Genomic DNA, 27,363 nt, shown 5'->3' with positions numbered 1-27,363 from the left:
AAAAATATTTATTATAATTTACATTAATTTATTTAATAAAGTTTATCTATGTGAAAATAAGATGAAATAACTCACCTGCAGGTTGTGATCATAATATATAGTCAAAGTTAAGAACAAAATGGAGACATAAAAATGATTTGTAGGAATAATAAGTTAGTATTATATATTTTATTTAAAAAATTTATTAAAATAAATTTCTATAAAAAAAAGCTTGTGAGAAATTAATTTTTAAAGGTGTTAGAAATTATTTATCATAATAATTGTGTTTATACATACAAAATATAAATAAAATCAATATTTCACTATCATTATTAATAAAATCAATCATTGATAGGATCCACATTTTTTTCAACTTCCTACTTAAAAATTAATAACTCAACATATTTCATATATCCAAACACATCAAAGTCATTTAAGTGGAATCCACGGACTCACTTCATCTCTATTCACAACTGTTCTCAATTATCTTCAACGCCCAAACGCAACCTCAGTGTCTTCCTCTTCGACACTCGTACTGGTTCACTTCGATCGACACTGTCCATATTAACAACTCCTGCCTTCTGCCCATGGAAACCCTCCGCCCCGTCTGCCGAATATAGGATTGACGACGCGGAAACCGATTTCCATACCATGCACATTTCGATGCAGCTTCCCGTATTTATAGGTTTCCGCTCCTTGTCTCGGGCATTCTTATGCCCTTATTCTTCAAAGCGTGTCTTCTACGGAAGGTTCCCGAAATTTGGCGTAAGGCTGAAGAATAGCAGAACTTCGAAGCAGTTTGTCCGACTTGTAATGAGTTCGGAGAAAGACAGTTTATCGAATGAATTCGACGAAGGCAACGATGTTGAAGTGAATGGTGGGGATATAGGGCGCAATTCTGAGTTTGTTGAGGTGATTGGCATTGGGAGTAGGAAGGACGCGGTTCTTGATTTCTGTTTGGGCTCGCCGTTCAAGTCCTCCTCATTGCGGTTTTGGTGAGCCGAAGAAAACTTTCTTTGTCGTTCTGATTCTAACTTGCTATGTTTGTTATGGATATTATGGTGAATGAGGATTTTCGGCGAAACGTGATAATGGGTTGTTGCATCTATACATTTCTAGCATGTTGCTATATGGTTCTTGGTTTTGGATTGGAGTGCGCAGCGTTGTGGTTTTAAATGCAATTCCTTGGGCTCGTTTGGCAACATATCTCTCCTTTTTTTAATGTATGAATTTTGCTCTTTTGTTCCAAAAAATGTGAATAAAATAAAAAGGTCGGGAATTTTGTTTGGTAACTAGTGTTAATCCATGAATAGAAATATATGGAGATGTAGGACATCATAATAAAATGGTGTGATAGTTTTAAAAACCTAAAGTCTCTTCTAATTGAGCGAATATGTTTTTTTTGATGATGAGGTATTTGAGAACTTTCACTACCCTAGATAAGGCTTTGATTCTCGACTAATCCCCAAGGTAAAAGACGTCTCCGCCAGCAAATTTGTCAACTTCACCACGGTGCCTTGTTCGCAAGGACTAGAGATCAGCCAGGAGCAACCCACCTGTAGGGTCTCCTTTCGATGCCTTCCTCGCCCAGATTGGGGTCTTTGGGGAGCCTTTTAACCTCTTGTTGAGCGAATATATCAATTTGCTATTGTGGTGTATGGACTAGCGGTAGTAAGGCAATGGCCCTCACACCCTAAAGGAAATGTTTGGAGACTAGATATGTTCTTTCCAGTCCTCTCGTATTACTGATATGATCTCTCAGTGCTTGACATCTAGCTTGAGTCTAGGGATGTAAGTTTACAAGTCCAGACTGGACCAATAAGTATATTGGTCGGTTTCGGTCCATATAATCTTAGAATTTCGATTTCCAGTCCGGTCTCGGGGTGTGATTTTTTTGGACTGGACCACCGAGGTGTATATTTAGTGTTTTAAATATTCTTTTTATATATTATTTTATATAGTAGTTTTATAAATTAATTATGTAATTTTCATCTAACTTATCACCATTGACCATATGAAATGTTAAATATACTATGAACTAATATGCTATTAATTAACTAATATATTATGTGATAAATAATAATATTATATGCAATGATACATAATATTTTTTCCTTTCATATTTTATTTTTTAACTTTTATTTGGATTTTGGATGATATTTCATTTTTCAATCTCTCTTTCTCTATTTTTTGTTTTTAATTTTATTATGATGATTGCTAATTTTCATGGATGGATATGGATAATTTTGATAATTTTCCCAACTTTTCTTTATTTTATCTCTTTTTTTTTCTCAAAAAAAATTTTCCCAACTTTTCTTTAGACTATTTTCAAGAACAAAATCTGCAAATAAAGTTAAATAGTTGATGTTCAAAACTGGAAAATTTTTGAGTTTTTTGTATAGTTGAGCCGAAAATACACATTAGAATGTAATTTTGGGCTTTTTGCATGTTTAGCCCATTTTGCACTGGCCTGGACCGATAGGTAATGGTCAGGTTTGGTCTATAGTAATAATCAGTCCAGTCTCGGTCTGGAAAATGGGTGGACTGAAATTTTCAGTCTGGTCCAAAAATTCCCCCATGGACCGACTAGACCAGACCGATTACACCCCTTAGCTTACTACCTCACAGTGTTGAAAGCTCAACTAATGTACTTCTTTAAGGGCATGCAGCAAGCAACCTTTGGAGCTGATTCTATCTTCCATTATTAGCATTCTTGATCATGTCTAAGCTGGTGGTGGAGCTGTTGGCTTGTGTGGAGAGGTTGGTTCAGTGGACACTATTCTACATATTGGAGTGCCCTTCCTATACCTGATGGATTTGATTAGGGCAATGTAGGGTGGGGTCGGGGTGGGCGGCTTCTATTCAGTGTCTTTTTTTCTTGAAATTTCTTTTCTAGAACTTTGTAACGTAAATCTTAGTTTCTCTTTGCTGATCTTATGTATACATCTCATGTTCTAGACCCATACCTTTCATATTTTTTAATTAAATTTCTTATTGCTTACTAAAAGAAGGCACCAATGGTATTTCTTGGTACTTTCTTGATAAATGCAATAAGAAGCTAAGATAGAAAATTTTAGAGAATATAAGGAGACTAGAGAAGCACTTAGATTCCACCATCCTGTCATAAATCAATCTGAAAAAGAAAAATTTAACTTAGTCAGTGGTAACCTTTTCTCAAAAATAAAAGAAAAGGCATATGATGAATGATAGTTGATGTTTTAGACTCAATTTGCTTATGGATCTTGAATGTTGTGCATAGAATGATGATCAAGATGTGTTATGAGGGAACACCAATTATCAAATAGGGCTGGGCAACGAGCTCCTGCAACCTGGCCTGTCCAGCTGTGCCTATGATTATACTTATCAAGAAGATTTAGGCTACATTTGGATGCTGATGTGATTTCAGATGATTTATGGATAGTTTGTGAATAGTAGTGAACGTCACTTACCAAACACAGCCTGGTGGATCTTTTGTGGGTTATCCTACACTGTTTTGATTATTTCGAAGTGATTTTACTGGGCCCAAAACTCTCCTTTTTATCCTTATTTGTTAGTGAAAAAAGAGAAATAGCATGTTACTGTAATATAGATGTCATAGACACTCAATACTGGAGACCATAAACAATAAAAACCAAGACCTACAACATTGGCAGACCTGTACAAAACAGCAAATTGTACAGCAAGAGTACTCATTATTAGAGCAAACATCATACTCCACCACACATTCCACAGTTACTACATTACAATGAAATCACCATCACCATCGCCATTGAGCTTCAATGCACATAGAGAGAATTCAAAAGGAAAAAAAGAGTCAAAAGATTCAACTTTTTAGGGGAGGTTTGGATAGTGAGTTGAGATGAGATGAAAGTTAAATAAAATATTGTTAAAAGATTATTTTTTAATATTATTTTTGTTTTGGGATTTGAAAAATTTGATAGTTTATTGTATTTTGAGTGGGAGTTTGGGAAAGTTGTAATGATTAGATAAGATGAGATGCGATGAGTTGAGAGACTTCTTGTATCCAAACAACCCCTTAATCAATGCTGGTTTCAGTTTGTTGAACTACTTGTGCCTAGGCTGAAGGATGTGTTGCTTGATTTCTCTTTGGGAGGATGCCTCTCTCTTACAGCTTTGAGTTCCTCTGTATATCGTTCAGTTTTTAGATGATGTAAACTTTAGGGGCTATGTTTATTCTCTTATATTTTTCTTCTTCATTTCGTTTTGGAGTTTTCCTTGTGCATCAGTTGCATCTCTTTGTGATTTCAGTATATTTTTTGCATATAGAACTAGTTATATTCTTGAAATGTTCCAGGATTAGTCAATTATCCGCAAATGATCGTACTTGAGATTTTGTGTCTATGATATAGCCATCATTATCAACTTTTTTGCAGGAATATTCTCATGAAAGATTCATCAAAGGCAAAATTACAACAAAGGTTCGCTGGAAAAGGTTAATTCTTTCTTCAAGTTTTTCCTAAGTTAGTCTAGACTTGGGGTAAAAGATATACAATCTTGCTGGAAATTTCATTCTTATATGGAGGCAAGCCATGATGCTGTGCAAAGTAACTGAAACTCCTATGTATTGCAAAGGATAAGATATTCTATTTCTTTTTGAACAGAAAAATATGATACTAAATCTATACCATAATCAACACTCTTATCATATCATATGAATGTTGTATGTAATCGAAGTTCTTATCCATTTCTCCTTTGGATTACTTTTGCAGATCTTACTCCAAGGATTCTTGAAGCTTCACCATTCATACAATTGCATCCAAAAGCTATTATCCTTGTTTGTACATTCTTTACCTGTTACTCTTGTATTTATGATTCTGATATCATTTTGGATAAATTTTTTATATTTTTCATTCAACAGAAGTTTTCTGCTACATAAATTACCCTGGTAATGATTCTTATTTACTTTGTTTTCACTAGGTGGCTAGTGCAGGATATGGCTTGGATCACATTGCTGCAGTCGATATTCTTAGAACTATAAGATCTGTAAATGGATTCATTGTTGTGATTATTTTAAAGCCGTTTGGCTTTGAAGGACAGAGGCGCCATGATGAGGTAGTGTGTGCTGGTGTACTATCAAGAGTAAAAATAATAATTAGGATTTATACAGCAACCATTCTTAGATAACATCCCTTTTGCTTTATATATGCTTGTCTCTGGGATTTGTTTGGAGCAATCTAAATCTTTTAAAGTTGTAGTAAGGTGCATGGTTATATGAGAGAATGTTTTATATGTTTTTTTTGGTTTTTTGAAATATCTAATGTATTTAGTTTACTTTGACAACACTACCATTTAAAATTTTCCAACTTTCTCAAAAGGTGCTGATTTGTTTGAAGCTATGCCTTACCAGTTAGGGAGACATATTGGAAATGGAATGATAAGTGGTTGAAAGCTTGAGGTCCCAAGATACCATAAAAATAAAAATAAAAATATTGCAAAGGAATATGTTGTCTGTTTCTCTAAGAAGTAATAGAGATGTAATTGTTGATCAATTGTAAATGGGGAGTTTTCTGTATACACAGCCCTTAGGCCATCTAGTATTAGTTTTAACATGGCCTTTTCCAGTTGGATGAAATTTCAGGGATTAGTATTCAGGATATATTTTTGATTGGCTTCGGGTTGTCAAATGGATTGAATACCTCCATTGTGAGGATTTCCTTTCATTATAAAGGCACCAATGTGCAGTATATATGGCTAGAATTAAGCCTGAATTACAACAATCAAAATCTAAGTATGGAAACGAGCACCCTGTACAGATTCTAAGGAAAGAAATATATACTATTGTCTAAAGATAAATAAGGAAACAAAGAGCGTATCATGCTAACATCCCCCCTCAAATTGATGCGGGTCAGTCAAGAAGCATCAATTTGCCGACAAGAAACTGATGATGTTGTCGTGTCATGTCCTTTGTAAACACATCGGCGATCTGGAGGTCAGTAGAAACATGAGGAAGTGTAATGATACGAGTGTCCAATATTTCCTAAATGAAATGACAATCCACCTCAATATGTTTGGTACATTCATGAAAAACAGGATTCGCAGCAATCTGAATGGCACTTGTGTTGTCAGCATGTAGAGGCATAGGAGAGGACTGAACACAACCAATTTCAGCAAGGAGACCACGAAGCCAGAGAATCTCAGAACAAGCAGCGGACATTGCAAAATATTCAGATTCAATGGAAGATTTGGAGACACGATCCTGTTTCTTACTCTTCCAAGATATCAAGGAGTCACCAAGAAACATGCACCAACCCATAACAGATCGGCGCGTATTAGGACATCCTGCCCAATCAGCATCACTTTAAGCCACAAGATGAAAAGGAGTTCCAGTAGGGAAGAACATGCCACGACTAGGGGAACCTTGAAGATATCGAAAGATACGACGAACAAAAACCAAGTGTAGATGATGTGGAGCCTGCATGAACTGACTAACCTGCTGTATAGCAAAGGAAAGAAATATATACAATTGTCTAAAGATAAATAAGGAAACAAAGAGCATATCATGCTAACATGGGTATCCGGAACAGAGTCGTGACTAATCTCGAGGCACACAGACCCTTGGTGAGGAGCTTCTCACAAGTATACCTTGGATAATTCAAGGAGAGATTCCCCTAGTCTGATGGTCCATAGAAATTGTTTGCACCCAAGAGTTCAAACCTTATACTTGGAGGTAGTATACCACCAAGATCAAGGCTCTTACCACTTGAGCCAACCTCTAGGGGTTAGTAGTTGGCATCAATGGCAAATTATCCATTCCAAGCAAGTGCATTTGGAGTATAAGGTACCTTCCAAAGTTATTTATATAATTTTTAATTTTTAATTTTTAATTTCGGTTGGACAGCATCTTTGGGAAGATTTTGACCACGGGCAACTTAAAAAAAAGTGAACTTATTGTTATGGGTTAGTGTATATGTGTAAGAAAAGTGGTAAATCAGTGGATCATGTATCACTTCACTGTGAGGTGCCAAGAGGGCTATGAGATGAGATCCTTAGCAAAACTGGACCTTGCATGGTTAGTTTAGGATGGTTGTTGATCTTTTTGCTCGTTGGAAAGGCCTTTAGGGCAACCCACATTTCGCTGCCTATTTGGAGAATAATTCCTTTATGCCTCATGTGGTGCATTTGGCTTGAAAGAAATGATCGGAGCTTTAATGATGGGGAGCACTCTTTAGATGAGTTTAGAAGTTTCTTTTTTCATACCTTATTTCTTTGCGCTTTTGTCATTGTACTTGATGGATTTACTCGTCATGACTTTCTTGTATCATTTTCTAGCGCTTAACTTATAATAGGTGTTCTCTTTTGCATACTCCTTGTGTACTTGGGCAACATTCGTTTACTCGTTTCAATAAAATTTTAGGGCCTTTTCTTTCAAGATGCTAGGAGATTGATCAACCTCCTTGGCATCACTCAAGCCACTCCCACCCAAGCAAAGAACTCATTCCACAAGGTCATGGCAATGTCACAATGAAATAGTAGACGATGAACGGATTCCCCCCTCTTTCTGCACATGCAACATCAATCCATGACAATGACTCGGTATTCCTTTAAATTGTCAAAGTAAGAATCTTCCCCAAGGAAGTTGTCTTTACAAAGAAGATTGCATTTACGGGAGCCTTCGTCTTCCTAATGCTCTTTCACAGGAATGGGCTTGTATTATGCATGTTAAGGGATTGGTAGAATGAGTGGATGGTGAAAGTCCCTTTCTTAGAGAGGTGCCAAGAAATCTTATATTCAACTTCCCCCCATATGAGTAGAGTACACAAGAATAAAGAACTTTGGAAAAGTGTCGACTTCCCAATATTGGGCATTTTTATAGAATGTTACACTCCATTGAGGAACACCATTAGATAAGTCTAAAAAGTCAAGCAATCGTTGAATTCCTACATTCTTGCTAAACGAAAGATTTTTGGATCAGCTTCCTTGAGTGCCCTATCACCACCCCATATGTTGTTCTAGAATTTAATTCTGGAACCATACCCATACGACACATGCCTATTGGTTTTCATTTTTTGGTTTGTATTTTTAAATTGGTCAAATGGGTGTGTCGGGTCAACTTGTGAAATAGGCGTGTCAGGTTCGGGTTGAGGTGATTGACCCGTTTAATTGTTTGGGTTGGGTAGTTTTTAGTCAACCCGACTCCGACCCAATTTGCAGCCCTAAATTGGTGTTGCTCATGCTAAGTATGCTTTGTCGTTTTTGTATCTAATGACATCCCACAGTGGAATGTTCGCTTCATCAGAGCAGCTCATGAGTCGGAGGTAGAGAAGCCTTTACTGCATTCTTTAATCTGCTGTACTCCATTAGTGTGAGATGGGGAGGTGGATACAAGCTCCTTTGGGCTCTTACCAAGAAAGGGATATTCAAGGTCCCTCTTTCTATAAGGCACTTGTCCCTCATGGTAAGAATTCATTTCCTTGGATGAGTATTTATAAGGTACCTCTGAGAGCTGCAGCTTTTGCATGGACAGATTCTTTGAAGAATATCCTCACCTTGGATAATTTGAGAAAAAAGCACATTATTGTGATTTACTAGTGCTGCATGTATAAGAAAAGTGGGTAGTCTGTACATCATCCTCTATTCCATTGCAAGGTGGCTATTGCTTTGTGGAATGATTTTTTCAGTCAGGTTGGGATGGAATTGGGTCATGCCCAAAGGAAGAGTGGATCTTTTTGCTTGCCCACCATGTGGCCATTCCAGTTTTCTGTTTTCTTTTTCTAAGTTTAATATATTTAAATAAAAAACATGTTTTCATCATAAATATTTGATTTATTATTATTTTTAAAAAATTTATTTAGTTTAAGAAATTAAATTTGACATGTTTTTTGATTATCCTTGATGGAAGAAAAAAAATTTCAAAAGGGTTCTCTTTCTAATTGACTTCTAAGTCATACCACATATGGTTAATTTTTAAAACAATTCCACAGGATGTTAAACCTAAGGACCCCTTAGCACAAGGGTGTTTGATCGAAATTTCTTAAATCTATGTAATTAGTTGACTACTTGATCTTCATGTTGCATTACTCTAATAAATTGAGTTAATAGGCTAAATATATCACCATCCTGTTTTTTAAACTTTTTTCTATGGTATTTTGTGGGTTATTTATTATTTTACATTAATTTTAAAAATATGCGATTTACTTCAATCAGGTGTGCTTGCGCTTTGTGCCTAGGTTCTAGATGGCACTTGTGCTTAAGTGCGCTGGTGCTTTTTACAACACTGTGAATAAGTCATGTCCTGATTCTTTCAACAGCTTCCAAAATTGTGATCGAGATTGGAGGTTAATGATTGACCCTTGGAATCAATTTTATGCTATATTGAAAGTCTATGAACGATTTTTGATTACTTTTTTCATCAATTCACTGAAATCTTTCACCTGTTTATTTATTAAAAAAAAAAAAGAAAATCACTGAAATCTTTCATTTCATTGTGATCAGTTTTAAATATTTCACAGTTATGGAGAATATTATGTTTGCCCTCAGAATTTATACATAATTGAAAGTTAAGGCCCAATCATATGACTATTTATATATACATACACTAAAATTGTACATATAACCCAATTTTACAGGTCAAACATTTGGTAGGAAAGCTTCGGGAGCATACAAACTTATTTATTGGTAAGTGATGCCTCATTTCTTCTATTAGTCAACTCCCTAGACTGAATTTGTGGAGACCATTAGTTGTAGAATCGGATACAAACATTAAGGGAATTGAAAAAGATTGTGGTTAATGATAATATGCTTCTTGCACTTGTGGGAAACTCCTTGCCAAGGGCCTGTACACCCCCGGGATTAGTTGGGATGCTGTTTTCGAACACCCAGTGCCAATAAAAAGAATGCTTCTGATGTTTGGCAAAACATGAATCCTGTCTGTCTTGGCACTAGTATCAATTAACACCATGGTACTGGTAAACTTTCTTGTAATCTGTTGCAAATTGTAAAGTGCTTGTTGTCAATTGAGATGCATGCCTATCATGGCTTATGCTTTTGAAATTTTATATATCTTTTTTTTTTATTTATTTATTTTTATGTCGGGGAACCTCTCCAAGGCAGGGCCATTTGGATCCACCCTTGCAGAGTAAACCCCGGTCCCGTGTACCGCACCCTCGGAAGTTTCCCTACACGGAACTGGTTAAATCGCTGGCTTTTCACCAGGGGGTGTGGCTCCAAATGATTGTTTGCACCCATGAGGTGTTGAACCTTGGACCTTGAAGGGAGTGAGACCCCAAGACCAAGGCCTTCACCACTTGGGCCAACCCCTTGGGGTTATTTTATATATGTAAGAGAGTTTAAAGAAAAATACAGCATGGAGAAGACAATATGTGGGTAAGTGTTCACTTAGCCGTGTGTGTGTGTGTGTGTGTGTGTGTGAGAGAGAGAGAGAGAGAGAGAGAGAGAGAGAGAGAGAGAGAGAGAGAGTTAGGTGAGTTTGTGGTTTACTTGCACTATATTTTAGTGAACTATTCACCTGAAATGTTGCCATATAACCACTGTGATGAAAAAAAAGCCCACTGTGATAGTCTGCAAAATGGATGTTCTCTTGATGTTTTAATTCATTAGCAAATGAGTTTGACAGATACTTATTAAAAAAAAAAAAAAGAGTTTGACAGGATATCTTATGTTTTAATTCATTAACATATTTTCTCTCTCACTTGTTGTTTGCTGATAATGTCTTACTAGACTATGGAAATGGGTTGGTTGAACTTGACAATTGAAATTCAAAGCATGATCATCTTGGCTTCGTATGCCTTATTCCTATGCATTGAAGCACTATCCGGTTCAAAGGTTAATTTGGCTAAGTCAAATTGCTTTTGGCTGATAAGGTTGAGAATGCAGCTAGTTTGACAGACATCTATATTGAAATTGGTGTCATAGGAATAAGCAACATATGGAGCCAAGATGATCATGCTTTACATTTGAATTGTCAAGTTCAACCAACCCATTTCCATATCAGCCTAGTTGGAGGTATTCATAAAATTATGGCCAAAGTGGATGCAAACATATTGAAATTGGTGTCATCAAAGGTTTCCCAACTCCCATGAATGGAATTGGGCTCATGTTTGCCAATGATGTCTTACTAGATCATGGAAATGGGTTGGTTGGGCTTTTTTTTTATAGGTCATGGGTTGGTTGAACTTGACAATTGAAACGCAAAGCATGATCATCTCAGCTCCGTTTGTTGCTTATTTCTATGCTTTGAAGAAGTATCTAGTTGGAATGTTAATTTGAAAAATGTTACCATGAGATTTTTCTGGGGAGGTTTAGAAGCGGAGTGTAAGTTCCATCTTGTGAAGTGGTCCAAGGTGTGTTTGTCAGTTACAAAAGGTGGAGTAGGGGTGAGAAACTTTATTTCCTTTGACCAAACTCTTTTGGGAAAGTGGTTATATTGCCTACGAGACATATAACGTTCGGGGGGTGCTAGTGGATGCTAAGCATGGAGGTTTGAGAGGAGGTTGGTGTTCCAATGAAGTAAGTGGGTCATTTAGGGTTTGTCCTCGGAAGAATATTAGAAGGGATTGTAATATGTTTTGTATGGGGGTTTGTGAAAGTGGATAGATAGAGTTGAAAAGTTGATTGAATATAAATCTTTTATGGTAGTTTTTGTTTTGTTTTGTTTTTTTTTAAAGTTGATATGGTTTTTTATGATTTTAACTTTTCGATGCAATCAAGTAAGGATTTCTTTATTTTTTGATAAGTAAATGATTTTATTAATGATGATAGGCGTAGCCCAAGTACACAAGATGGTATATAAGAATAAGACCTATCTATGTTGCAGTAATGGAAACAAGAAAGTCATGAAAATCTAGGCCATTAAAATATATAGCTATGGCCCATAGCAATAAAATTCTAAAAACGGAGGATCAAAGTTCCTCTATTGTCTGCTCCTTATCTTCAAATGTCTGGTTGTTGCGCTCCTGCCATATGTACCACATAATGTAGATAGGGACCATCTTCCACATAACTTTGATTTGTGGAACACCTCCTAGAAGTGTCCAGTTGGCCAAAAACTCAACCATTGCGGTAGGAATTACCCAAGCTTACTCTATTCGGCTCAGTACTTCAATCCACAACACTCGAGCTATCTCACAATGTAATAAGAGATGGTCCAACGTCTCATCGGATTTCCTAAACATGCAGCACCAATCTAGTATGATTACCTTGCGCTTCCTCAGATTATCTGTTGGCAGAATCTTTCCCAGGGAAGCTGTCCAAGTAAAGAAGGCCGCTTTGGGGGGTGCCTTATTCTACCAGAGTCTTCTCCATGGGAATTGATTATTCGGTGAGTGTGTGAGGGACATGTAGAAGGATTGAACCAAGAATGTACCCTTATTAATTATCAAAAAAAGAGAATGTAACCTTTACCTACAGGTACCCACCACAACTTTTCCGCTCATTGTCCATTTGGTTTTGTAGAATACAATAGGCTAAAGAATTCTTCAAAAGTTGCCTACTTCCCAATCTTGTGCCACCCTATTGAAAGTGATATTCCATTGGACTTGATCCCCCAAAAACACCATGAGATTCGCCACTGAAGCTTCTTGATCACATGCCACTTGGAAAATTGAGGGAAAGGAATCCTTTAGGGCATTATTCCCACACCATGTCACTCCAAAATTTTATTCTAGAGCCCGTACTCAGCTCAAGTTTAGTATGGAGAGTGAAAACCCCCCACCCTTGTCTAATATGCTTCCAAACTCCCACTTCATAAGCCACATTCACCTCTTTAGTACACTAGCCACCCTACAAATTTCCATATTTACAGTCAACCACCGACTTTCGTGGGGCTTCTGGTTCCATATTACATCTCCATAACCATTTTCCAAGCCCAATTGAAAGTTCCCATATTTTTAATTCCCAACCCACTAGAGGAGATTGGCTTGCATACCTTGTCCCAATTGACTAGATGGAATTTGAATTCATCCCCCACAACACTTGATAAGAAATCATGATGAAGTTTTTCAATTCGGGCCACCACACTAGCTAGAATTGGGAATAGAGACAGAAATTACGTTGGTAAGTTACAGAGAGTATTCTTAATTAAAGTCATATGGCCACCTTTCGACAAGTACAACCTCTTCCACCTTGCCAATCTTCGTTTTATCTTCTTGATCACTGTATCCCATATGGATAAAGCCCTTGAGGCAGCCCCTAGCGGAAGTCCCAGGTATTCATGGGGAAAGAGAAGACCTTACATCCAAGCGTGCTGGCCAGTTGCCGAATGTTGCTAACATTCTCAACTGGCACTAATGCTAATTTATAAAAATTCACTTTTAGACTTGATGCTGCTTCGAAACAGAGTAGAAGTGCCTTCAATGCTCGTAGCTGGTTTTGATCTTGCTCACAGAATACTATGTCTCATTTGCAAATAGTAAGTAGAAATATTAATAAGACCCCTAGGTCACCAACCAAAAAGCCAGCCACAAAGCCACTCATAACCAATGTTGATGTCATCATACTAAGTGCCTTCATAATAATTAAAAAGAGAAGTGGGGACAATGGATCTTCTTGTCTTAGGCCTCAGGAACTGTTAAAGAAGCCAATTGGATTGCCATTTATCAAAATTGAGAATCTTGCTGTTGAAATGCATCATTTGATCCACGAATACAATCTCTCCCCAAACTTGCATCTCCCTAGCAAATGGAGTAAGAAATCCCAAGTTACGTGATCGTAGACCTTCTTCATATCCAGCTTACATATGGTCCCTGTGATAATAGATTTTAATCTACTATCTAGGCATTCATTGGCAATAAGAACTAAGTCCATAATTTATTTGCCCCTTACAAATGCATTTTGTGGTTTTGTGATGATCTTACCCAATACCTCCCCCTAAGTGATTTGCAAGCACCTTGGAGATAATTTGTACACTCCATTGATGAGGCTAATGGGCCTACAATCCTTTACCTCTGTTGCTCCGCTGTGCTTAGGAATCAATTGAATAAAAGTAGCATGTAGGCTTTTCTCAAATTTTCCGGCCGAGAATAGTTCCTGGAACACACTCATTATATCCTCTTTCACAACCTCCCAACATGTTTTGAAAAATCCCATAGAAAAGTCATTTGAGCTTGGTGCTTTGCATTTGACCATTCTTCTTACCACACCATAAATCTTTGCCTCCTCAAAAGGCCTCTCCAACCAAGAAGCAATCTGTAGCTCAATAGACTCAAAACCCAGTCCATCAAGCTTTGGTCTCCACCCTTCTTGTTCTGTAAGCAGATGTTTAAAAAAATCAGCTACATGATCCCAAATCACGGGAGCTTCCATGCAATCCACACCATCGATATGTAACATCTCAATGGTATTAGTTCTCCTATGAGAATTAGCTACTCTGTGGAAGAACTTCATACTTTGGTCTCCTTTCAGCCACAATGCTCTTGATTTTTTGCTCCAGGAGATCTTCTCTCTCTCTCTCTCTCTCTCTCTCTCTCTCTCTCTCTCTCTCTCTCTCTCTAATTTTGAAACCAACTCTATATTCCAAGATATCTCTTCTTGGGAAAGAACCCTATCCTCATGTATCCTCTCTAGCTTATGTATCTCCTCCCACGTGGTTTTCTTACACTCCCTTATGTTTTCAAAGGATTGAGTATTCCAAAGCTTTAAGTCAATCTTTAAAACTTTTAATTTACCTGCAGGGATCTAAGAGGGGGTGCCATGAAACTGGTATGATGACCACCATTGCCTTACCCTATCCACAAAGTCTTCAATTTTCAGCCACATGTTTTCGAATTTAAAATATCGGCGACCTCCTTGGATACCACCACACAAGATGGGAAAATGGTCCAAATAAATGCGAGGCAACCTCTTTTGACACACATCCGGATAATGCGTTTCCCAATCCGGTGAGATTAAAAATCTATCCAATCAAGACCATGTTTGAGTATTAGACCAAGTGAAAGAACCTCCCCATGAGAGGAAGATCCACCAAATTCAAATAAAAAATACATTATGAAAATTCTGTCATTGCTAGGCTTAGCCTACTGTCTCAAAATCGTTTGCTTGGGAATCTTATGACATTAAAATCTCCACCCATGCACCGTGGAAGATCCCACTAGCTATGTAATCTAGCAAGTTTTTCCCATAATAGTCGTTTGATATTGTCTACATTCGGCCCATATATACTTGCAAATGGCCACAAGAAATTATCTTCCACACTTTTAAAGGAACAAGCCGTTGTATACTCCCTTATGAAGTCTTCCATTTTCTCCACCACCCTCCTGTCCCACATCACTAAGACTCCACCCGAAGCCTTGTTTTATGCAAGATCCACCCAATCCACATAGGAACAGCTCCAAATACTTAGCACAATTTTCCTTGAAATAAATTTCAGCTTGGTTTCTTGTAAGCATACCATGTCCGCCTTCTACCCACGAAGCAAATTTTTTATACAAAGACGCTTATTTACCTCATTTAAGCCCACAGACATTCCAAGACACAATTTTAGGCTTCATATGGGAGATATTGTCCCCTTCCCTTTGGATCTATCTCGACTTGAGCTACCCTCATAGTTCAATGACCACGTAAGTCTGTTTAGCTCCTACTGTTTCTTGGTCCCAGATTCTTGAATTGAGTGTGACCCACCTTTATGGCAGTAAGTAAAACCATAAGTTGTTCCTTAAAGCCCTCACACTCCATTCCCACACAATGTTGAATTTCCTTTACCTTGTGTAGCACCCAATCAAAGACACTAGACTGGTATGGTGGCATACAATTAAGGGGTATGGGCTCCCCTTCTCTAGAAGCCCACCGAGAGTTCGATGGCGTCCCCATCTTCTCCTCCCCAAAGAGATTTCTGCCCTCCCACTCAATGGTAGTTCCCTCATCACTTCCAGAGAGGGGAATAAGCATTTGTGGTCCAATAACAATTCCCTCGTCACTTCCAGAAAGCGGAATGATCATATGTTGAGGCCCCTCAACAGCTCCCACAGAATGGGTTTGCCTTGTTGCCCGAGCCTCAAAATGCTCCTCAGATTGTTGTAGAGCCTCCATCGGAATAGATGGGGCTTCCTTTCTATTCATCGGCGTCTTCTGGCCACAATATGCCCAAATTTCAATGCATTGTGGTGGAGAAGCATTCATTTCCTTGTCCCGCACTACTTCCGTCAAGTCCTCCACTGTCGTCGGCACCTTTTGGACCACCATCGGTGACTTCTGGACCTCCACCGATGGTCCCCCAACTGTTTAGATGAGATTACGAGATTCTCATCGGTGGTGGGCCGATGGTCACCCCCTTTTTGGGCTCTCCACACGGGCTGGGGGCATGAGAGACACCTTTTCCCCTTTTTTCCGCATGGGTTGAAGTCCAAACTGGTTACCCACTCTACTTAGCCCACATGGGCAGCTTTGTCCCCCATCTTTAGTGCCCAAACTTTTACTGGATTCATCAACTATTGGGTCGAGGCCCTTAATACACTTCCCATCTGTTTTCTTCATTAAGCATGTTTCTCCCCCCCACTATTCCCACCTCATTCCAGGCCCACCCACAATTCTCCTTTAACTTCAACGCACCGTATTAACCAATCAACCTTATTCTGCAATGTACTCAATTGTGCTTTTACGTCATGTAGCGTACTATGCATGTCCCCCACTGCCATGCCAACATCAAGCCTACCACTGCTACCCTGCCACTATACAATATGAGGAACTCTGCCAGTGCCGTGTCTGTTACCCTTCCTTGCAGCAACTCCTCTCTACGATTCCATGCCACCGTCCCCTTTTTGAATTTCACAGGGTTGCTTCACCAGCAACACCTCCCTGTAAGTGTGTATTTGCGGCTGGATCCTCATCACCAATGGTCTCATCAGTGCTTCTCCTTTCGTCGATGAACTCCCACAAACAGTGTTCTTTTGAAGATCTTTGGAATTTTTTTCTTTTCTACTTTGAGTTTGTGGGCTAAGACCTTTGTAAGAAATGATGGTAATGTACTGAATCTGTTTCTGTGTTAGTTTTCCTGCTTTCTAGAGTGTAGTAAGTATTTTTTTTGTATACATCCTGTGTATTTGGGCTCTGCCTATTCTTGGTAATAAAATTTCTTATTAATTAAAAAAAAAAAAAAAAGATGAACTCCCACAATGCCTCCCCCATCCTTCTCCACCCACTGCCCTCCTTCTCTTTGGGTATAAATATAAAATTCCGTCTTCCACCACCACCATAGTCCACCAACGCCATGTAGCGGCCATGACCGGCCGTGACCATTGGAATACCTCTGCGCTATGAAGCTATGGTTGCCTTCCTTGACCATGGTGAAAAAATCTTTCTTTTCTCTCCTCTGACAGTCCTCCAATGCTGTTGCCAACCATTGCACCGTAGTAGACCCCAGTAACAGCTTAGTCACCACCCTCCAGCTCCTCTCTGTAATAACCAGGAAACCTCCATCCTTCACAAGGGAAAAAAGTTTCGACTCTATGTCTATGTCAAAATCTTTTGAAAACTCCATCCTAATCACACCAACACCCCAACACTTAGTCGTGGTCCCGTCATCACAAACCGCGCAATCTCATCGGAGATAACAAATGATTGTTTTCCATTGTCAGGTTTGGTTGTATGGAGAGAAAAATTAACAAAGAGAGAGTTTTTAAATTTATTAATAAAAAATAAATGAACAAACTTTTTTCAATGAAATCGGTAAATAATTGGATTAAAAGTTGAAATAGAACCTTTTTGAGAGTGCAATATATTTGGATTGAAGTTGAAATTTTTTTTGAATGTTTTGGTTAACCAAACACAGTGTAAGTGGCTCATTCTTTTTTTTTCATCAACAGACATTGACACTGACATGCTACTCAGAAAAGACTTGGTTACTCTAGATGAGGCTTTGAAGACTGCAAATAATGCTGTTTTATTAGCTACTAATGCCATATCCGTTCTTATATCTGTAAGTTCAATTTTCTCTAGTATTTGTTAGGCTCTCAAAGTTTGTACAATATTGCTGACACCAATTATTATCGTTCAGGAGAAACACAGAAGACTCATTGATGTATCACATAATGACGTGGAAGAAGTTCAAGTTTCAGAACTTATAAAAGTAAGTTTCCTAAACCATGTCACCTTGTTTCGTTTATTAGTTTCATGTTTTATTTGTTACTTAGGCTGTTCTTGCTTCTTTAACTATTTTATTTTGTGTTGCATTATATTCTGTTCAAACTCAGTAATTACAGGGAGGAACTTCAATGTTTGTCTTATTTCTTGAGTTCCTTTATTTCATCTCTTATTCATTCTGGTTGTTGCCTATTCTAGTAATTGTTGTTGCTAATGCAACCATTTACAGATTTTAGAAAGATACAAGGAAGCAAAAGTTGGATTTGGAGCTGGTTACAATGCCAAAGCTTCAATTTTACAGTCTCTATATGACTGCCCTTTCCTTGGTTTTGATGTGAAGGTACGAGCTTCAAATTTGAAATCTCTATATGACTGCCCTTTCCTTTGAATGTACAAATAAAAGCAAAGTAGATAAGTGGTGCTAATTGTCATAAAAATATCTTCTTTCCTTTTTGTAAGTTTTTTTGCTATAAGAGAGACTCTGGAGTGGATAAAGTGGTCCTTGAACTAATTGAAGCAATTTGGAGCCCAAAGTTTACAAGCTGTTGAAATGTCATCCCTCCATTACTCATTTATTTGATTATGTTGATGGAGTTACCAGATCTTCCAAATGTGTTGGTTGCTCAATGGGTCTTGGTCCTTTACAAATAAAGCAGCTACAGCAGCAGTGGAGGTGAAAGATCTGATGTCACCATAGTTGGTCTTGGCAATATTGGTGTATTGCTTGGATTGAAATTGGGAGGGAGAGAGAGAGAGAGAGAGAGAGAGAGTTTGGGTAATCATTCTTATGCTCACTCTAGGAGCAAAATATCTATGTGAGCAAAAGATGGTTTACATTAGATCGACTGTTTGTTTAGGCTTAATATTGCTTAAATGGAAAGTTCACAGGCCAGAAAGAAACAACCCAAAGGGAGAGGTCCAAATAACATCCCAGACCCACCATTAATGTTTGTAGTCCACTACTCTTAACAACTGCTTTTTATTTTATTTTATTTATTTTTTTTGCCGAATTTGATTTATCCAAAAGATTTTTGGTAGGATTTGAATGGCGTGGTTATATGTGTCCTTGCGAGTTCGAATACCGTCAGCAACAGTGATGTATATGCCTTTCTGCATACGTTCCGTCAAAGTACAGAATACACTCAGAGGATTGTATTATCTGTAATTCATGAGCCTAATCTGGAACCCAACCTTCTACTGACAACAGTTCTTATAGTAGGGTGAGATCTCTTGCTTCTAAGTAAGAATGCTTGCTAATAAGACTCTAATTCTTGGTTTGTCTCTGTTAATTTGTTATTCCTTTATAAGCTGTACTGCTGCTCTAGCTGATAGTTACCAATAACTCAAGGACCATTCATAAATTTCTATTTCTGCAGCTTAGTTGCCAGCTTGTTATTGTTGTTGATTGTTTGTTACTGAACTTCTGATAACCAATTGCTTTAAAAATTGGAATTTAATATTAGAGCATAATTCATTGAATTTGTATATTGAATTTTATTTTGCTTGTTTTCTCTCTTTCTCATCATCTTTTTTTGCCTATATCTATTGATAAATTGGTTCAGAGGCCAAATAATTATCAGAGAAATGTAAAGAGAAATGGAAATCATTGCAGGCGTTTGTGGAAATCTGCTGGCCTGAATTTGCTGATGTTACCGAGATGTCTTAGTTGTCATCAGCAATTTGCAGATACAATTAAAATTTCTTCAAATTCCAACTCACTAGGGCTGTTTCTTGTGTTTATTTAAGTCTGATACATTGTTTGTTTGTGGAGTTGAATTCTTAAGCATGGCTATTCTTTTTAACATGCATTGCTTGGACTAGAGTAAGATTTTTTGAGGGTTTTTTTTTTTTGTTTTGTTGACTAATTATATCTGTTGTTCTATCTTCCAGGATAAGTGATTGTTAGAATTGAAAAAATGTTCAATTTTCAAAGATCACGTGGTGGAATTTGTATCCTGATCTCCTCAAGGGGGGTTAGGGGTTAAGAACCTGATTTGGTTCAACTGAGCACTCTTGGGGAATTGTTTACAGTTTTATGAAACAAAGTGAAACGCCTTGCAGAGAATGATGGTGGAAACTAAATATGAGAGCAAATGGGGAGGGTAGTGTTCTAAGGAGGTGCATTAGCCATATGGAGTGGAGGTGTGGACAAACATAAGGAGAGGTTGGGCAGACTTCTCTAGATTTCTCTTGTATGAGGTGGGAGAGGGGATTAACATTCGAGTTTGCATGATTTGTGGTGTGGAGAACAAACATTGTAGGATGCTTTTCTGAAGTTATATGATATTGTACGTTTTAAGGGGGCCTCAGTGGCAGATCTTTTGGTGGTGGCATGCATTAATTGTCAGCTGAATAGCGCATATACCCTATCCATGATTGGGAGATAGATTGTATTGTTTGGGATTATTTTTTTTTTGGGAGGTGGGGCAGTGAATAGAATTTTTTAGCTTCCTTCGAAAATGTCGATATTTGAAGTCAAATCCTATTCTGCTATAATCACCACAATGGCGTTTCTTTCCCACGGAAGTGCATACAGACGAATAAGGCACCTATGAGAGTTGAAGTGCATATGGAAGAATAGCACACCTATGAAGTGGCTCTTTTTGTTTTCGTTTGGGCAGGATTAAGAAGGATTTTGACCTATGATAATTTAAGGAAGATGTATTTAATAGGGATGGATTTGTATTGCATGTGTACGAATAATGAAGAATACATCGATCATCTTTTGCTTCAGCATAGTGTTGTTAGAGAACTGTGGCTGCAATTTCTCATCATTTTGGAGTGGTCGTGGTGTTTTTGGACATTTGATGCAGCCAGTTCATTGACACTGGAAGATGGTGCCCCTTTGTATTATGTGGTGCATTTGGAGAGAATGCAATTCCCATAATTCTGAAATGTATAGCTCTTGGTATTTCTGAATCTTGGGAGATTCTTAATGCATAGACAGAAAGAGAAATAAAATCATCAGTAACAAGAATTTCTTAATTTATTGATGTGATGAAGTTAACAAGTTAAAAAATGTTTCATTTGTGATGTGCCGGATAATGAAAATTAAATTGGGTTGAGTGGAGCTCTTTCAAAAGAATTTTGCGAACAGGGTGGTGGAAATGTTGGTTTGGAAGTAGGGGTGTAGCTACTGGGGCCCTTTGCCCCCTCCCAAGAAAGAAAAAACTATAGGGGTTTCTAATATTCTCTCTATTGTGGGCCCTAAAATTCCTTTCCATCCCAAAGGTCCTGGTGCTTGCTTGCAGTACTATTAGATAGTATATGGGAGGGTTGGGTGGACAGAACTTTTCTGACCCATTATGCACTTCTTATACACTACACGTTGAAAATTCAGTAAAGGTTCCAATCACTGACCCTGCATGTGTCAAAAGCAAGCCCATCGTGTCAGGTCAGAAACAACTAGGGAAGCCTGCAGTAATGGATGGGTATTTGAACTGCCCAAAGGAAGATGTCTTTCATCAAAAGGAAAAATAATTTCTTCATTAGAAGATCGTGACAAAATCTTCGTACTGCCTGCTCTATTTTGGTTGTAATCTTGTGTGCATTTGGTGTTTCTTGCAACAACCTATGAGTCATATTCCTCGACATGTATATATATGCCTTTGATTTTGCTCATATTTAGTTGAAGCCTATACTTTCTGATTTTTTTACAGCTTATAACTGTTATTTTTTAAATTATTGATGTATGATCATGTGATTACCAGTGATACTAGGCAACAGTCTTCTAAGAAAAGTAGCATATTGTCTACACTGGCCCAGCATTTTCCTTTTGTTTTTGATCTTCTAAGGAGACACAATCCGCAGTTGAACGAAATCGAGAGAAACGATTTACATGAGAATGCAAGTCCTTGTGAGGGGTTAGATTCCAGAGACTCTAGTGAGAGAGGAAATGGGATTGATGTAAACGGTATTGCTGAAGATTCTGAAAAGTACCCTAAAGAGTTTAAAGCAGTGGTTAGCAGCAATGAAAATGAGTTCTATGCTTCAAGGTTTGACTGCTTTCCTCCTTTTGTGTTGGTTCACTTAATGATGTCTGCTTCGATGATCTATGTTCTGTCTTTTCCTTTATTGTCTTTGTTTGGCTTTTGTAGGGATTATGATAATGAGTCTGAACAAAGTAAGGTTGGATCATCAGAAACCGGATCATCAGAAACCACCATGTCTGCTAGTTTTTACAATGCAATTACAGAAGGTAGTGCACCGTGGGTTTATTTTTCTTTGTAACTTTCTTCGATGTAAATTACCAAACATACTTGTTCTCATATTATCCCTACAACTGATTACTAAATCTGGATTAGTCCAACACTTTCTGGTCTGGGTAATTATGTTTCAAGTGTATCGTCCAGGAACTCCTGCTTTCCAAAGGGAGCCACTCATGAGTTGGAACTTGGGTCCTGCATATCAGATTGCGGAGGAGTGGGCGAAAGAAAGAGTTTTTGACACTGGAACTAAGCCAATGCTTGATAACCTGAGTGTCTTCCACCTGCCAGTTGGTGTACGACCTTCGGAGGAGTTAGAAGACAATGTCAATAGCTCATTTACAACACCAAACCTTGATCCAGAAACTAGGGATGATCTGAAAGCACTGCCAGCTGCTAATTCAAGCACTTCTTCTTTGAGTGCATTGACTGATGCAGGCTTTGAAGCGATGAGGGACTTTTACAATCACACATTCACTCCACCTAAGGGAAAATATGTTAGTGTTCCTAAAAAGCAAGGAGTTCTATCTGTTCGTGCAGCATCTATGTTGGTAATGTGCTGCCTGTGAAAAAAAAATTTCAATTTGCAAGGCATGTTTATTTTCTGAAAAGCTGTCTTTTCTCAGCAGAGCATAGTGTTCATGTTTTATTTGGTCTTGAACCTCCATATATTGTCCTAAATTAATTCTTTTAATCACTAGTCCATAAAATCAGATGATACACCAGAAATCTGAAATTAATAGATGATGAACCTTCAGTTATCTAGCGTATATTTTCTTGTAGAAAAAAATAATAATAAAAAATTGAATTATTTGTTTGTTCTTTAGAATTTAATTTCTTAGCAAAAAGAAAATACTTGAAACACTACAGCACGGACAATGTCTTGCTAAGCATTTTAAGTAGTATATAGTTGCAGTTTTCTTTCTAAGTGGGACTATGAATAATCTAAAATTTTGGAATAGTATTAAAAAAAGAAGATATTGTTGTGTATGCAAATTGGAATGGATCATGGTCCCCTCCTTGGCCTCACACAATTTTTTTACTTGTACTTTGCATTCCTTTGAGCATTTCTTTCATGCTTTCTGAAGACATTGTAAGCTTTTTGGTTCCAAGACAATGTCTGTCAATGCTCTCAACTCTGACTTGGAGATCTATGATATGCGTGACTAGTTCATTAGCTTTTCCCTTTGGGTACTGTTTGCGTACTTTACCTCATGGCTGATTTTTCTGCTTTTTTGAACACTTACCAGAAAACGGTAGTGGAAGTGATAATTGAACAGAAATGGCAACTCTGAAAAAGAAAAACAAAGAATTGCTATTTCTATTGTCACTCGCTGTCCTTGCACACTATACACTATCTTTGATTTCTAATTTGTATATCAAACGACAGTTGAACATCAAACCGCATACAATAGCTCTTTGAAACTGCTATCTTTTACTTGCACAATTTTGAAGCAACTTTGCAGTTTCAAATGGTTTATGACAACTAAAATTTGAAAGTATCTTTTTGAAAAGTGAGCCGAAATGAATCTACCTCTAAAAGTCTTTGTTATTGTTCAGTGGCTGTTTTTCACTTTATTCACTAATTTAATGTAATACTACCTTTCACTAATTTAATACAATGCTACATTTTTCACACCCAAGTGTCACCCGTTTTGCAGTGAAGTACTCAAAGTAGAACTTTTGACATATAGTACCCTCAAAATACCATTTATCCTCCATTGGCACTATTCTTCCAACTCCAGCAGATAAAATGGAAAGAAAACTAGTGATAGGGTATAATCTTTATGATCGGATCTTAATAGACAATGGATGTCCCATACTAGCTGTAAAGATGGATGCAAAAACAAGTGACGTGGAACAATTTTGACATTTCTTCGTCTACATTTTGGAAATGTAAATTTTTTTCCATATGTCTTGAAGATGGTTTTTTAAGTCGTGATATAACCTATCCTTCTATCTTGAAGTTGACTTGTTCTTATGTGCTCTGGAATATAATGATCTCAATTCTGATCGTATAGCTTTCATGCAGGAAGCTGAAAGAGATTCTTCAAAAAAGTGGAGTCCTATTGTGGAGATGCAATACAGAGGAGGGGTTTACAGGGGGCGTTGCCAAGGAGGTCTACCTGAAGGAAAGGTGGTTGTTCTGGAAACTAGCATTGAGTGACACTCAACTTCTGGATTTTGTTTGTACAAAGATAATGCAATGCTTGTTTATGATTGAATGAATAAATATACAGGGACGTCTGGTTCTTGGAGATGGAAGCATATATGACGGTATATGGCGCTATGGTAAGAAATCCGGTCCAGGTACATTCTACTTCAGTAATGGGGATGTTTTCCAGGGATCTTGGCGAGAAGATGTTATGCATGGCAAGGTTTGTCTTTTTCTTTTCTAAACAGTTTATTTTGAACTTGAAAGACCACCTTGTGGACCATATGATAGTCTAGGGGTGGGCAGCAGGGCCCGTACCCCGCTATCCCGACCTGTCTGCCCCAGCATGGGCGGTGCTGGGGCGGGTGGCTTCCCCGCTCCACCCATGCGGGGGCACAGGGCGGGGGGATGTAAAAGTTTGGTAATTAAATATGTTGTTTGCACCTATTAAAAAGTTAAATATGTTGTTTATTACAGATCATATTCAAAGACACTACCGTTACCATGAAACTACATCTATAATGACTACTTTAGAATTGGAGTAAGGGATTTGTTGTATTTGTGTGTATGTTCAACATAAATCAATTAGTGTACAATATGATGCTATACTATGTAGCTTTTTGACGTATGAAACTATCTGAAGTATGGAAACAGTTAAACAAAATATCATGGAGATTGCAAAATGGACTGCAAACACCATGATGTCCAATATGGTGGTTTGAGTACCTTTTAGACTCAATGCTTGCATGATCTGGACATGTTGTCATGGATTTTAGTTAAAATATATGGGATGCACAGCACAATTACAACATATGGTAAAAAAACAGATTCCTGTGCTAAAAGTTGAAACATATAATGAAGACCATAAAATGAAAAATTAGTCTAGATACTTGTAATCTGCATGACCTGTACATACAGTTGGAGAGAATTGAGCAAGATTAGTTGACAAAAAGTTTTGTATATGATATTGTTTTAAGTATTGTGTAAGTGGCCCTTATTGGAACAGAACATAAACATTTCCCAAGACCGAGCTTTCTCAGTCGCAATTGCAGTGACAGCACGTTTCAATCATTAGGGTTTTGCTGTACTTTCTGAGATAAATACTGGGGAAGTTGTAATCCCTGTGAACACTTAAAAACAGTAAACAAATTTATCCCATTTGATATCTTCCAGATGTTTGCCCTTTTGCTGACAACAAATGTTTTGATTCTGTGGGAGTTATGTTTATTATGTCCATGAAATTTATCTTTTGCTCATATTAAATATTCATTGTTCTTGATTGCATAACCAGTATATGTGGTTATAAACTCATTTTATTCTGTTTCCGTGGATGATATACTTCAAACCAAACCAATGCATTTTTTGCTTATATAGTTAGTGAACATAAACGATGGGAACCACACATCCTATTCATTGCTGGTGATGAACAATAGCTTGCAGTCTCTTTTGTTTTTGTCCTTACAGTAGTCGCAAACATAAATCAATTCTTATTAAAATAAAAGAAAAGAAAAAATGCACAAGTATATTTAGTTCCATGAAGAATTCCTCGTGGGTTATCCTGAGAGATGTGAACTTTTGTGGTCATGTAGGGTTGGTTTTATTTTCACACTGGGGATCGATGGTTCGCAAACTTTTGGAAGGGAAGGGCCTATGGTGAAGGTCGTTTCTATTCAAAGTCTGGTGATGTCTTTTTTGGCAATTTCAAAGATGGATGGAGACATGGTCACTTCCTTTGTATCGATATCAATGGGAAAAGGTCTGTGTTTGCAAAAGCTTTCCTTTACTGCTCACGTTTTATCTCCCTTTTGTAGTCTTGTGATCGCAAATAGCTTTCCTGATCTCAGTGTTTATTTCCGCTGAATAAGTAGTGACCTTATATTTTCTAGGGATAATGAAGTCCTGTTAAATGATACACTATCTATTCATTCTCTGCATATTGCAGGTCTCTTGAGATTTGGGATGAAGGTGTTCTTGTAACATGTAAGCAGTTGGACTCTGAAATCGATGCTGAATAAATTCAACTTTGTGTTTCCCTCCAAATATTACTTTTTTATTGTATTTTTCCAATTTTTGTTTCTCCTCACCCATTTCCTTTTTTTTATTCAAAAAAGAAGAAAAGAAATCAATGTACAGTTTTTGAAGCACATCTGCATGATTTTTTATTTTATTTTTAATGTTGAATTGAACCGAGAACAAAGTTTGGAATGTCTACTGTTCTGTATGAATTCAAGGTTGTTTATCATGTAAAATTACGTATATAAAAAAGTATTGATCTCCCCAGAATTTCCAACCTACTCAAATGCAGTGGTGTTTTATTCTACTAATGTTCAGTTGTATTTTTATTTATTTATTTGGTGGTTTCTCTTTTTCCCTCCCTATGGGAAGGAGGGGGGCATGCGTGGTGGGGTGTAGTGGGGAACGGGGTAGGGAGGTCAGCAGAATATAATGGTTCAAAGACTATAGTAGTTGCAGTTTTGAACGAGAATATCAACTTCATTTACAAGGACATGATCTACTCCCAATACTGGAAATCTTCATAAATTATCTTATTCGAAAATCATGTTAGTAAAAAAAAAAAAAAAATTGACAAGCAATACTCCAAAAGAGAGGGATGCTAATTAAAAACCCCTTTGAACCACTTCATGATGCGTATCCTACTTTATGTTGTATATCTTTCTCTCAATCTAGACCTTAGAGTTCGGTCAAGAACTTTAAAAAATTCAAATCCAATTAGAAAGAACCTCATTCAGAACGTATATCATCATCAAAAGGCAATATCTATTAATTATATAAAAACCAAGTTGGAAGATGATGACCTGCCATTCAGCCCGCACTAATCAGGTCAAGCGTAACTGCAATACGCCAAGCGGTGCTTAAATATTTATTTATTTTTATTATTTTTTTTACAGTAAACAACACCTCCATTTGCATTACTTAGTAATCATATCAGACTATACACAATCTAAAATACAA

The 27,363-nt window shown here is 37.5% G+C and overlaps 1 protein-coding gene across 3 annotated transcripts; it reads left to right on the top strand.

Moving 5' to 3' along the window:
- Nucleotides 1–409: 409 nt before the first annotated feature.
- LOC122309879 (protein ACCUMULATION AND REPLICATION OF CHLOROPLASTS 3) lies at nucleotides 410–26,684 on the top strand. 3 transcript variants are annotated; one of them, XM_043123620.1, is made up of 16 exons: nucleotides 410–974; nucleotides 4,374–4,432; nucleotides 4,710–4,774; nucleotides 4,918–5,052; nucleotides 9,567–9,615; nucleotides 17,754–17,866; nucleotides 17,945–18,016; nucleotides 18,260–18,370; nucleotides 19,069–19,250; nucleotides 21,741–22,025; nucleotides 22,128–22,228; nucleotides 22,383–22,786; nucleotides 24,268–24,372; nucleotides 24,476–24,613; nucleotides 25,980–26,146; nucleotides 26,333–26,684. In XM_043123620.1, exons 1-16 carry the CDS (start codon nucleotides 631–633, stop codon nucleotides 26,403–26,405), a joined length of 2,403 nt encoding a protein of 800 aa, XP_042979554.1. In that variant the 5' UTR covers nucleotides 410–630; the 3' UTR covers nucleotides 26,406–26,684. The 3 variants fall into 3 exon arrangements, with proteins under 3 accessions (XP_042979554.1, XP_042979556.1, XP_042979555.1); XM_043123622.1 differs by lacking the exons at nucleotides 24,476–24,613; nucleotides 25,980–26,146; nucleotides 26,333–26,684 and having other exon boundaries at nucleotides 22,383–22,826; XM_043123621.1 differs by lacking the exons at nucleotides 410–974; nucleotides 4,374–4,432; nucleotides 4,710–4,774; nucleotides 4,918–5,052 and adding an exon at nucleotides 6,105–6,778.
- The last annotated feature ends 679 nt before the right edge of the window (nucleotides 26,685–27,363 follow it).

This window comes from Carya illinoinensis, chromosome 5, assembly GCF_018687715.1.
Source record: "Carya illinoinensis cultivar Pawnee chromosome 5, C.illinoinensisPawnee_v1, whole genome shotgun sequence".
Lineage (NCBI taxonomy): Eukaryota > Viridiplantae > Streptophyta > Magnoliopsida > Fagales > Juglandaceae > Carya > Carya illinoinensis.
Note: the sequence above shows the minus strand (reverse complement) of the source record. Positions and strands in the feature narration are given on the sequence as shown.